Source organism: Lipotes vexillifer, unplaced genomic scaffold (genome assembly GCF_000442215.2).
Source record: "Lipotes vexillifer unplaced genomic scaffold, Lipotes_vexillifer_v1.1 scaffold1492, whole genome shotgun sequence".
In the NCBI taxonomy this organism is placed as follows: Eukaryota; Metazoa; Chordata; class Mammalia; order Artiodactyla; family Lipotidae; genus Lipotes; species Lipotes vexillifer.
Window position 1 is genome coordinate 404666 of NW_006769666.1, and position 13283 is coordinate 417948.

Here is a 13283-nt window from a genome sequence, read left to right on the forward strand (position 1 = left end):
AACCCGTGTCCCCTGCATCGGCAGGCGGACTCTCAACCACTGCGCCACCAGGGAAGCCCTCTTTTCACTCTTGATGGTGTCCTTTTATGCATAAAAGTTTAATTTTGATGAAGTCTAGTTTATTTTTTCTTATTTTGCTGGTGCTTTTGGTATCATATTTAAGAAACCATTGCCAAATCCAAGGTCAAGAATACGTACGCCTAAGTTTTCTTCTAGAAATTTTATAGTTTTAGCTATTATGTTTAGTCTTTGATCCATTTTGAGTTAATTTTTCCATATGGTGTGAGGTAGGGGTCCACCTTCATTCTTTTGTATGTGAGTATCCAATTGTCCCAGCACCGTTGGTTGAAGAGGGCCTCTTTTTTCCAACTGGATTCTGCTTCTGAAGCTCTGTACCTTCTAATACATAAAACTAGCTAATGAACTTTTTAGGATTGGTTGGTAGTCTTGACCATTTAAAAAAAAAATTATTGTTTATTTATTTATTATGGCTGTGCTGGATCTTCGTGTGGCATGTGGGATCTTTTAGTTGTGGCATGCGGACTCTTAGTTGCGGCATGCATGTGGGATCTGGTTCCCCAACTAGGGATCGAATCCAGGCCCCCTGCATTGGGAGCGCAGAGTCTTACCCACTGGACCACCAGGGAAGTCTCAGCCATTTTGGATTGGTCTCAGTAAAGTGGTTCTTAGTAGAATTATTGTTATGGATGATTATAATACATTTACACTTTTAAAGGGTTTAAAAGGAAATATCTGCATTTCAGAATTTTTACTGCCATAGAACTCTTCGCCATTTCACATTTGAGAGTGAATTCAGTTCTTTCTGTGCTTTGGGAAGATGTGAAATAAATACTCACCTCCTTAAATCCAATCCCATTTGATAGTTTTTGTATTTGAACTCTTTGATAAAGATGGACTAGTACTCAGAAGCTGAGTGAAAAGGAAGTCTGGGAAATTGTTTTTTATCGCCATTCTCTCTGTGGTGGCTCAAAGTTTTCACGTACTTTAAGAGGACCCAGGTTTGTCAAGACTGAGGTGTGAGTCTAATCGTTTAAGTGTTTTTTTACAGTCTACTTGTAATATGTTCTGTGTGTCTTTTTGTATTTAACCAGTATTGTGTATGAGCTGGGATTTTGCTGTTTATAGAAACCTTGTAGCTGCTTTGCCTTCTGGCAGCACATGTGGGTATAACCACTTGGGGAAGCGATTTGGTGACACAGTGAAAAACTCCAAGAGACTGCAAACCCTTGCCCCAGTAATTCCACTGCTGGGACCCTACCTTGAAGAACTAATCTTAAATATGAAAAAGCATCATGGGCAACATGTTTATTGCACCATTAAATATAAAGAGTTGCAAACCCGGAAACACTTCAGTTTAACAACTCAGTGAGTTAACGACATTAGCTGACACCTGTTTGGTGCTGGTCCTACACTGAGTACCGTGCGTGGGTGGCCTTACGAACTTCACAACTGCACGCAGGTTGCGGTGGGGGTGTTGAGGCACCCAGCAGCACGAGGCCACACAGCCGGGAAGTGGCAGAGCAAGGAGCTGCCCTTGGCCTCATCAGCCATTCAGGTGATGAAGGAAAGCAGTACTTTGGACAGTACTTTGTGATGTTGGGAAATCAGAGAGGGAGTGTGTATAGACATTCAGCTGTGTGCCAGGGAGGTGAGAGTTTCCAAACTGATGTCAGGGATTGTGCTGGTGGTGCAGTTGGGATTATTTTTATTTCTTTTCTGCATTTTCTAAAATGAGCATTATTATTTTCTGCTAAAGAAAACAAAAAAGCATAACATGTTACCCTTCAATTGAAGATTCCTTACAGTAAGAGCGTCTGTCTTGCCACGGATGCTGTGTGTTAGTAGAAGATGGAGATGAGTCTGCCCTCAGTTGCTTCTCTGGAATGTCCTAAGACACAGCTGAACAGTTTGAACTGTTGGGTCAAACAGATTAAATTTAAGGAGCCAGATTTGTGAAAACACAGGATTTAAATTTCATAGTATCCTAATAAATGTGTATATTATGTGGAACATTTTAGTTATGTTCCCATTTGTTTAAACTTTTAATTCTTGTGTTGAAAATAAATCTAAACTTATGTAAGCAGAGAGTTCAAGGTCTTGGTGTAAATAAGGTACAGTTTAGCTCGGTTGAGACAGTTTGATATATGAAACACTCAGTTTCTTAGATTTGTTCATAATTATGTCAGCGTCCTTAAGCATCCAAATAAATGAAGTAGAAGTAGGCTGTAGAGAAACAAAACATAAAATAAAAGCAGATCTGGTCACAATGTATCATTTGGAAAAGCAGGTTATTAAATAATCTGTACATTATATAACCCCACTTTTCTGTTTTATTTATATACTGAAAACATACTGGAAGGATATTATCTCAGGATGTTAGTGTCAGGTGTTAGCAGTGGCTGGACTCTTGAGTGTTCTCAAGTAAAGAAAAAGTAACCTCCAGGAAGCCCGTCAGCCCCGAGTTGGGCTGTTTAACGCTGGACTTTATTTCCACCTAATGTCTGAAAATGGGCGAGGGAACAGCGGGTTGAGCGTGTGCCCAGGGAAGAGGAATTTGAGTAATGATGGTTAAGGTACTGTCTTACATTTGTGTAGCCCTTTGCAGTGTCTAAGCTGTTTTCTCAGGCATTTTCCGCTCTGTATAGCACCTTCTGGGGGGGATTGCATGATCAGGAAACTGCGGTAAGGCAGTGTGGCTGCCTTTAGCCTAAGAGGTAGCAGCTTCAGGCCTTGCGTTCAAGCCTCTGTTGTGTTTTGTTCACATCTGAGTTTCCAGAGCACCCTGTGTGTACCCCTGTAATGGAAATTTCCAAACATACACAAAAGTAGGGAGAGGAGTTTAATTAATCACCAGTCCAAACAGTTGTCAGCCTTGCACCTTTTTTGTGTCATCTATCCCCAGCCCTGAGCCCTGCTTCTTTCTGAGCATTTAAAAAGCAAATTCTAAGGGTCCCTTTTACTTTGTAAAAGTATCCCTCTACCAGCATGCAGTTTCCTTAAGGGTCAAGGGTCCTGTCTTTTTCATCATCATATTCCTAGCAGTGCTTGCATTAAGTGTTCAGTAAATATTTGTTGGAACAAAGTGTGCATTTCATTCCACAGGTCCGTGGGGAGATGGATTTTACTGTCTAGGCTCCCAGAGGCCGGGTGAGTCTTTGGTGCCTTAACTGAGCCTCCGCGTGTGTTCAGAGGCCAACCTTGTGGGTAGGGGAGATGGCTGTGCCTTGAGACATGCACGTCTGGCCGTGTGCTCACCCTGGAAGAGTGGGTTCCTTTCATTCAATATGGAAGTGTGGAGAGAGTTGGAATCAGATACACCTGGGTTTGAAGCCCCACCTCTGACCCTTCTCTGCAGACATAGGTCCTCCCTGGACCTCAGTTTCTTTGTAAGTGAAAGGGTGTAGTAACTCTTCACAGGGTGATGAAGACTGGATGAAATACTGATGAGAACTAAGTTCCTGGCACAGAGCAGGCACGGCACGGGTACCGACGCCGTCCCCTCCTTGCCTGTCTCTGTGAAGTGGGAATGTTGGCAGTGCCCCCCTTAGGAGGTGGTTGTGTGGATGAAGTGGGGCCGGCCTTGGAAAGCCGTGGGCGTGGGCCAGTGTTAGCGCCCCTAGGTGCTGCTGCCCTGCAGGGGCTGCCCTCCTGTGCGAGTCCTTTTTAAGATGATGTACCTTCCTCCCCTGTCTGGTCTGCTCTGTCCTTCTCTTTCCCCATAGGTAACCATTTTTATTATTTTATTATTTTGGTTTATTCTTTCATTGTTTCTGTTTGAAAATTTAAAAATAATATATGCACATATTTGCTTTTAATTTTATTCCTGTCTATACACACACACACAAATATCCTTTTTACGCAAAAGGTAGCATACTCCATACATGTTCTGAACCTTTCTTTTTTCACTTAATATAATCTGGAGATCATTCCATAGCTGTATAAAGATCTTCCTCATTCCTTTTACAATGGTGTAGTATTCTGTTTCCTGAGTGTACCTTAGTTTATTCAACCACTTGGATTATTTTCAGTCTTTTGCTATAATATTTTGTAGCAAATATCCTTGCACAAACCTCATTTTATATTTTTGCTAGAGTGTCTGTGGGATAGTTTCCTTGGAGTGGGCTTGCTGGATCAGAGGGTAGATGCACGTCTGATTTGCTGGGTTTTGCCAGATTCTGGTCCTCAAGGTTTACCTCATCCTGCAGTCGGACCAGCCTGTTTCTTCAGTCTCGCCCAGAGTGTGTTGGCTTTTTTTGTTGTTGCCAATCTGATAGTGAGAATAGTATTTTAGTTTAGTTTCAATTTGTTTTTCTCTCATTATGAGCTAGGTCGAGCATCTTTTCATGTATTTAAGGGCCATTTAAATTTATTTTTTGTGAAATGTACTATCTTAATTTTTTTGTGAAATGGCTGTTCATATTTTTTGCCCATTTTTCTATCAGGTTGTTAGTTCTCAATTTTTAAGAACCTTTTTATAGATTAGGGATATTAGCCCTTTATGATATTTTGCAGAAAGTTTCCTCAGAATTCTCAGTGCTGGGCACTGGGTAATTAAGATGAATAAGATCAATAAGACAGCCATAGCCCCTGGGCCTCTCTTGATCTGGCGAGGGACACAGCCTCATGATGGAGGGTCATAGACTTGCCAACAGATATTTTTGGCCTGACTAGGTTCTAGGTTTGAATTTCAGGTCTTCCATTTACTAGCTATGTGAGCTTGAGTGAGTTACTTAATTCTTCTGACTCTCAGTTTCCTAGTCTATAAAATGGGAATATTACTACGTGCCTCCAAAGTCGGCGTGAGGATTAAAAGGTGAAAATGACTTGTATGTATGTGGTAGATACGGTGGGCACTCACTTAGTCAGAGTTTAAAATAATCTATTGGTCTTGGGTATGCTGTACATGCCTGTGTTTTGTGAGCAAATTATTTTCTGGTTGTTTCCTGTTTATTTATTACGGTATTCCTAAGCCCTAGAAGGAGGTTTGAGATAAGAGTAAGGAGGCCTGACATTTCTTTTGCGGTCTGTTGTTAGCTGTTTAACCTTGGACAAATTACTCAGTGACCAGTTTTCTTATTTGTCACTCAGAATATTAGTGTCTGTCTCATAGACCATAAGTGTTTGTTCTCTTAAGAAGGCAAATAGATATAAAAATGCTCATGAAAATTTCAAGTGATGTGCAAATTTAAAGCAACACTTTCTGTTTTTTTAATTTATTTTTGCTGTGTTGGGTCTTTGTTGCTGCATGCGGGCTTTCTCTAGTTCTGGCGAGCGGGGGGCTACTCTTTGTTGCGGTGCGCTGGCTTCACATTGTGGTGGCTTCTCTTGTTGCGGAGCACGGGTTCTAGGTGCGCGGGCTTCAGTAGTTGTGGCACACGGGCTTCAGTAGTTGCAGCATGCGGGCTCTAGAGCGCAGGCTCAGTAGTTGTGGCGCATGGGCTTAGCTGCTCCGTGGCATGTGGGATCTTCCAGGACCAGGGCTCAAACCCGTGTCCCCTGCATTGGCAGGCGGATTCTTAACCACTGCGCCACCAGGGAAGCCCCTCTCTTCTGTTTCTTTATAAGGTGTCTGATGGCCAGAGTTTCTCAGTGGGAATAAAGTTGGTTTCAGCAATCTTATAGTTTATGTTTAGTATTTTAAAAATCCTATTTAAGAAATTTTTTCCAGTTCTAAGGTCATAAAGAAATTATCCTATATTGTCTGCTGAAGCTTTTAAAGTTTCTCCTTTTGCACTGAATCTGTAGGCCACCCAGAAGTGATTCCTGTGTGGTGTGTGAGGTACGGGACCAATTGCACCTTTCCCCTTAGATGACCTGATGTCTCAGCTCCACTGACTAGTCCCCTCTCTCCCCAGCCTGCTGTCACACATCACGCTTTCAAACCTGTGAGCATCTGTTTCTGGGCTTGGATCCCCAAGTTCTACTTCTAGTACTTTGCTCTAAGGAGTGGCTCAGGACATGTGGGGATATTCCATTATGGCCCTAATCTTTGAAGCATTGTTGATAATATTGAGCAGGAAGCGTTCTAAATGTTCCAGCAGTGGGAGTGTGTTGAATGATACACGCACATCACTACAGTGAAATACTCTGTAGCAGACAAAAATATATTTACTAAATACGGAAGGCTGTTGACAACACATTAGGACAGAAGGAATAGGAAGTTCATGTACAGTACAATTCCAAGTTGATAAAAAGTTAAGAAACATGAAAATTAACAAAACAACCTACCACCTTTGCTTCCTCCTCCCATCCGGGTCACATTCATTGCCCTTTGATCTGGCTTTGCCCTGGGTCAGGTCGAGAGTCTGCTCCGGCGGTGGGTCCTCAGTGACTCCTCACGGACCTCTCGTCTGGCTCCTCCTGGGCCCCACTGATGACCTCGCCCGTGCGCTCGACCTCAGCCCTTAGCAGATGTCATCCACGATGCCTTCTCGGTGCTTTCTCATCTGCTCCCCTGGTTTTGTGCCACTTCCTTCTTGTCTTCCGTTTTGGACTCCCACCTCCTCTCTGCACCTGATGTTCGTGTCCTGGGGTTCCCAGTTCCCTGAGCCTCTTCTCATTCCACTCCTTCCCTGTAAGGGACTTCATTGAGGTGTCTCCCCCTTAAACTTTATCTTGTGCCCCAACTGCATTATCTGCTGCTGGCCCTCCACTCAGCTCCCCCAGGTGTCTCCGGCGTCCTGAGTCAGCACGTCTAAAACGAAGGCCACATCCTCCCCCAGGAGACCCCTCGGGGTCATCCCCTTCACGCCGTCTATGGTTTGTCTTCTTTTAAACACTCTCATGCCTGTGACTGTGCCTCATCCTCCCAGGTGCTCCTGTCGGCTGCCATCTTATAAGTTTCTGGCGTGTTCTGCCTGCCTCCTCATTTCATCCCCACTCCCTCTTCTCCACATTGTGGCCAAAATCATCTTTCTTAAGTAAAATGTACATCCTGAGATACCGCCCCCTGATTTGGGGGCCCTGTGACTGGGAGGTCTGGCTGTCAGTGATCTGGGCCCTTTGCCCACCTTCCCAGCCCTCTTGGGCTCTGCCTGCAGCCTGTAGGAGGCTGTGGACCTTTCTGCCTGGCCTGCTCAGACCCCTGCTCATCTTCTAAGACCTGCACTGGGAAGCCTTCCCTTGTGGGGGAATTGTTCCCTCCCTGGCGTCCTGTGTCCTCTGTCCTCCTCTGGTCTGAGCTGTCCCTGGAGCCCTCTGAGCCACTGCTGCTGCCTGTCTGGGGAGGGCACGAAGGGAGGGTGAGAGCAGGAGCTTCCACTGCCTTTGCAGAGAGGGGTCATCCTCCCCCGTGACTGGTGAACAGGGTCCCAGCAGGGCAGGCCTGACCTCGGCTTCTCTGCCCACTAGTTTGCAGGCTTCGGAAGGGCCTTTCCGGAGCTGCCTTACTCCGTTTTTTGCTCCTGAGCAGGATGACTAGGACGCGAGCTTCGCCTGTGGCAGGTGCCTGGGCCGCCTCACCTGTGGCTTGGGCGTGTCTCTGTCAGTCAGTGGGCGGCTTTGGCTCAGACTGAATACCCTGCCGGCTTCCATCCCGCAGCCCAGCTTGGGATTTGCATACTCTCCGTTTGGAGGGGGGCCACATGCTCCACTTCCCACTTACTTGCCGCTGGGATTCTCAGTGCCTGTGTGTGTTGCAAATCTGTCCTTTGTCCCTGATGGTAATGAAGGTGCCCCGGATGGGCTTGAAGGACAGAGTTGGCCCTGTCATTTGTGCAAAGAACTTGACAAAATGATTCTAAGAGCCTGGCTGACCAGCATAAGCGACCAGCCCCTCTTGGGTCTGGGTTTGGACTTCTGGTTCTCTGCTCCGGTGGGCGTGAGGAGGAGCCCTGCCAGCTGAGCAGTTTCCTGTGGGTGCTGCTTACAGGCTGCCAAATGCAAAGCACAGCAGTTTAGTCAGGGGTGTTCTTTTCTTGACCACTTTTAGTGCATTGCTTTTGACTGAGTGTTAAAAATATTCTGCAGCATATCTATAGTCTTCCACTAGCAGTGAATAGGAGAAGAAATGCAGTTTCTGAGAAAGCTTCAAAGAAATACTGGTCTTTATCTTTTCCCCAGCCTTTTCCGTCGAAACCCACCAGAGTCTTTTTCTGAGCACTGTTGTTCTATAAATAGAGCAACAGCTCTCCTTGGGTAGCCCAAGATCGCAGCTCTCATCCGCTCTCTGAAAGATTTGTGTGTGTGTGTGTGTGTGTGTGTGAGTGGATTTTGGTTTAATTCTGCTTTTCTTTTATGTATGACATGTGTAGCGGGATATGCAAGAAAAATAGCATTTATCCTTTAAAGATAACTTCTTATAACTTTTCTGGGTCTGGGCTTGTTGGTTTTGGTGCCTTTTTTTTTTTTTCTTTAATTTGCATTTGGGAAAGAGGTGGAAGTGATGACTTCTGCAGAGGTAAGGAAGACGTTTGGGGGCGAGGAGAGGTGACTTGGTCTGTGAGTGGGTCCTGCGGGGTCCAGAGGAAAGGCTCTCCTGGAGAGTTGAGCAGGCGTCTTGTGTCTGCTCTGCTGGGCACAGTCAGCTGTCCTGTCTTTGAAGAGCACATTGAAATAGCATCACCATGTGCACTTGGGTCTGAAAAGAATCTTAGGAAACAACCTAGCAGTCCTTCTGTATTGCAGGAGCTCCTGGGACCAGAGGTTGGGACTTTCTCTCTGCCTTGGATCGGCACATGTCTCTTACCTTGATCTTGGGTGATGTGTTCCTCTCTCCTTAATTACCTGGAAGAACAGTGGGTGGCCTCCTCAGAAGTAAAGGTGAAGGTGCACACCACAGAATGAGTAGGGCGGTTCCTCAGTAGTTTCCCCCCACCCCCAGAGTTGATTCTCTAGGGAATTGGAAATGGTTGCTCTTTGTGCTGCTGGGCCAGCCCTGACTGCGCAAATTCCATCAGACTCAGCATGGGGTCGCAAGCTGGCATGTGCAGCCCACTGTGCCCAGGAAGCTCCAAGAGGACGTTGTGTGGCGGGGATAAGGGGAGGAGCAGTGCTGCTGGCCTCCCAGGACACCTGGAGCGTGGGGCTCTCACGGGTGGGGTCCTGGTGCACAGCCAGATGCTGGTGGTGTGTGTAGGGGGTTGTCTTCAGCATTCTTCTACGGGGGGGGGGGGGATCAGGGCCTCCCAGGACACCTGGAGCGTGGGGCTCTCACGGGTGGGGTCCTGGTGCACAGCCAGATGCTGGTGGTGTGTGTAGGGGGTTGTCTTCAGCATTCTTCTACGGGGGGGGGGGTATCAGTGCATCGCGGGTTCCACTCCCTCCCTGTTAGGAGCAGGATGATGGAGGGACCAGGCAGCACAGACATCTGCTCTTGCCTCTGACACATTGGGGTGACGTAGGGTTTCTGTGTCTTGTTTCATCATATGTCGTCTTAAGTGGCCACAGACGCCCAAGTGCTTTGTACAGCTACTTAAAAAGTTACCTGAAGTGCAGAGCTGTAGGGGATTGGGTAATTAAACAAAAGCTTCTCTGGACCCATGTTCTTGTCCTTGAACAGAATTTTATACATTCTGCCTCCATCGCATGGTGGGCCTCCGTGTAGAATGGACATTTGTTGAGGTGTGTGCAGATGCTGGAAGCCAGGTACTTGTTTCAGGGCACCTTGTTTATTAGTTTTGACTGTGTTAGTGGCTCTGAGTAGTTCAACACATCTAATGAGCATGTAGGTCCTTGAACTTTTAACTTGTAAGTGGTGTGTAGGGCTCCCTCCTCCCGTTTGGTAAGTGCCCGGGAAGCAGCTTCAGGAGAAGCCATGCCCCATTCTTGGCTTTAATTGAGCTGAGCTGAGTGGACTGCTGTTCACCTCGTGATTGTCTTTGAACTCCTGCTTGGTGGTGGGTTGGTCAGATTTTGGGGGTGGAGGAGTTTTAGTGACTTTGGCAGTGGCTCTTCTCTGTGTTACAGCGTGGGTAGACGCACATGCCCAGCCTGTGAACAGGGGTGAGGGCCCAAGGGGGCAGGCCTGGACCTGCACTGAACCCCATAGCAACCTACATCGACAGTTTTGGCAACAGGATCCTGAGAAATGGCAGGAGGCCAGAGAACCCGGAGACGGGGCCAAGAATAGCTGAAAAATACCAAATGCTGAAGTTGGAGAGAGCACTGACCCGGGGCCACTAACGGTGGTCCTGCGCCCCGCTTCTGCTAACCCCCCCACCCCACCCCGGGGCATATGCAGGGCACACCTTGGGCCTCTGACACACCCCCATGCCCCTCCCCCCGCCACTCTGGCACGCCATCGCCCCCTGGAGAATTGTGTCACCCTTCCCGGGCTGTGTGCTCAGCCTGTCCATAGGTCAGGGTTTGGGGAGAGTGTGAAATAGTTCTGTTAGGTCATCGGCCCATTAGAGACACAAATGCACTGGAGTCAGTGGACAAGCGCACGGCACCGCGAAAACACGTGCTCATGAATCCGTTTCTGTGCTTTCAGACCGTCATCAAAGAGGGGATGCTGACCAAACAGAACAATTCATTCCAACGATCAAAAAGGAGATACTTTAAGCTTCGAGGGCGAACTCTGTACTATGCAAAAACTGCCAAGGTGAGATGCAGAGGAGGAAACTTAACGAGAGAAAACTGTCTGAGGAGCTGCAGGGAGAGACTGGGTTCTGCGTCCTCATCTTGGGAAAAACCTTCGATTCTAGATCTGTTATTTTGAGCGAGTTTTGTAATACTCTAGGGTGCTGGGTTTTATCTGTCTCAAGCATGTTTTATTTCTTATGAACATTGATTTTTTTATTCATTTTCTTTTTCTTTAATGTCATGTGTAACCAATGGGGAAAGGAGAAAAGGTCACAGAAATAACCACATTACCATTAGATATCTTTTTTTTTTTTTCAGAAAAATCGGGGGTAACTGGCTTAAAAATCTCTTATTACGGCCTAAATATCTTTTTCTTAAAAACACTTTAGTAAGGTATAATTGGCTTACAAAAAGCTGTACAGATACTTAATGTATACAACTTGATGAGTTTGGAGTTGAGTGTATGTACCTGTGAATCTAACTAAAAGTATTTTTAAAGTGTGTTGGGCTTTTTGGTGTGTGAACAGAGATTGCCTCTGGCTTTCTAGCCATGATCCTTCTTCCCATGTGCCATCTGTGTAAGATTTAAAGCTAGAATCACCAGGCAGATGCCAGTGACAGAGGAGGAGCCACTGAGAGTCCCTGAGTCACTGACCAGTTTAGACGACTGTGGGGTCATACACTTCAAACACTAGCGTGTCTGCAAACCTAGTTTTTGGTGTTCTGAATACCAGTCTTTTTGTATCAGTATTGCAGTCAATACTAATATTTCGGCATTAAAAATAATCTAGAATCTGAATAATTTACATTTTGAGATGTATCCCTAGTGAGTTAGTGCATTAAAATTTGAAATTGAACAGAGTAACTTGTTTAGATAGGGTTCTGACCACATCCTTCATTAAAAAAAGACAAACCCTTACAGTTATTTTAGTTGGAGGGGTGGGGGAGTTACTTAGAAGACTGAGTCTCTTTTCTAACTTATTAGCGTTTCCTCCAGGGGTTCCTGATGGAGTCCTCCTCCTAGAGGGGACGGAAAGGTAAACAGGAGGTGAGGGCTATGAACAGGGGGATTTGGGAGAGAGAGGAGAGGAAAATGGGGAGGGGGGCGTCTCAGGCCTGGTTCCCAGCCCTTCTTCTGGAGCCTGTCTCTCTCTCCAGGACTAGATTCGCTCTGCTCTGCTCCCTTGTTTTCTTTCATGGCTGGGTCCCTTCTATTTAGGTCAGTCTCTCTTCCCCTAGAATTGTTTATTTTAGCCAGGACCTCTCTCCGCAAATGTGCGAGGTGGAGAAACTAAAGTCGGAAGGACAGAGGACCTTCAGTCGGGAACCTGCCCTCTCAGGTGGACTCCTCCTTTGGTTCCATTAATGCAATCACTGGGGAACTCCCTGGACTAAAAAAAAGTCTTGAGCTATACCTGTGAGCTCGGTGCTTTGTCAGAAGCAGGTAGGGTGAACTCACTCAGCGTTCATTGAGTTCTCAAGTGCTTGCCTGGGGTCGAGGCACCTTAGTGGGCACCTTAGCCCCCACTGACTGCAGTCCCTGTGTCTTTCCAGTCGATCATATTTGATGAGGTGGACCTGACAGACGCCAGCGTGGCTGAATCCAGCACCAAAAATGTCAACAACAGCTTTACGGTACGTCTCTGGACGCACACCTTTCTTGATTCTTCACCATATTTGTTTTTCCTGTTTAATTTGAACAAATGTGTGTGAGCAGTTCAGATTTTTCATCCTTTGCTCTCTGATTGGAACAATTCCTGGTAAATTTTGAATTTAAGGTTCAAAATAATACTATGGTTGGAGAATAACTGAGAATTTCGCACATTAAGCACAAAAGAACAGGAGGGACCAAATGAATTTTTAAGACATGTTGTAGTTTACATTTCTTTAACAGTTTTGCACAGAGGTTTGTTTTTCATGATTGTTATAGAAAAATTGGAAAATACAGAAAATGTTGAAGCAATTAAAAAACAGCCATCAGGGGACTTGCCTGGTGGTGCAGTGGTTGGGAATCCGCCTGCCAACGCAGGGGACACGGGTTTGATCCCTGGTCCGGGAGGATCCCACATGCCGCGGAGCAACTAAGCCTGTGCACCACAACTACTGAGCCTGTGCTCTAGAGCCCGCGAGCCACAACTGCTGAGGCCTGCGTGCTTAGAGCCCATGCTCCACAACAAGAGAAGCCACCACAGTGAGAAGCCCGTGCACCGCAACGTAGAGTAGCCCCCACTCGCTGCAACTAGAGAAAGCCCGCGCAGCAACGAAGACGCGACACCGCCAAAAATAAATAAATTAAATAAATAAATACATTTATATTTTTAAAAAGCAGCCATCATTCAGCCGCCTCAAAACATAGAATGTTGATATTTTTCTTTAAAACTCCTCCCCCCACCACATTTATAGAAATTATGTTGTACTTTCTGCAAAAGTTCTAAATGCATAAAATCGTGTGACCTCAGTACCCAGAGGTAGCCAGCTGCTCACTTTAGAGTGATTATCTTTATGTCTAAATATCTATGTCTTTACCCACATATAACATGAGATCGTAGTGATCCTTTTGTTTTACACGTTTGGTTTTATTTTTTTCTCTTGACAATTTATGGTGGACATTTCCCCATGTTAATTGATCTAAGTGTTCATCACATTTTTTAATACAGCATTTCTTGTATGACTTTACAGTTTTGGCTTTGGGGGCTGACTTTAGAGCCTCACGTGTAAGGTATGACTCTAATAGCAGG

At 45.9% G+C, this 13283-nt stretch overlaps 1 protein-coding gene across 1 annotated transcript in view; it reads left to right on the forward strand.

Moving 5' to 3' along the window:
• The window catches only part of DGKD (diacylglycerol kinase delta), a 109398-nt gene that overhangs the window by 19712 nt on the left and 76403 nt on the right, over positions 1-13283 (forward strand). The window contains 2 exon segments of the mRNA XM_007445732.1: positions 10454-10564; positions 12100-12180. Coding sequence (XP_007445794.1) covers positions 10454-10564; positions 12100-12180 — 192 coding nt within the window.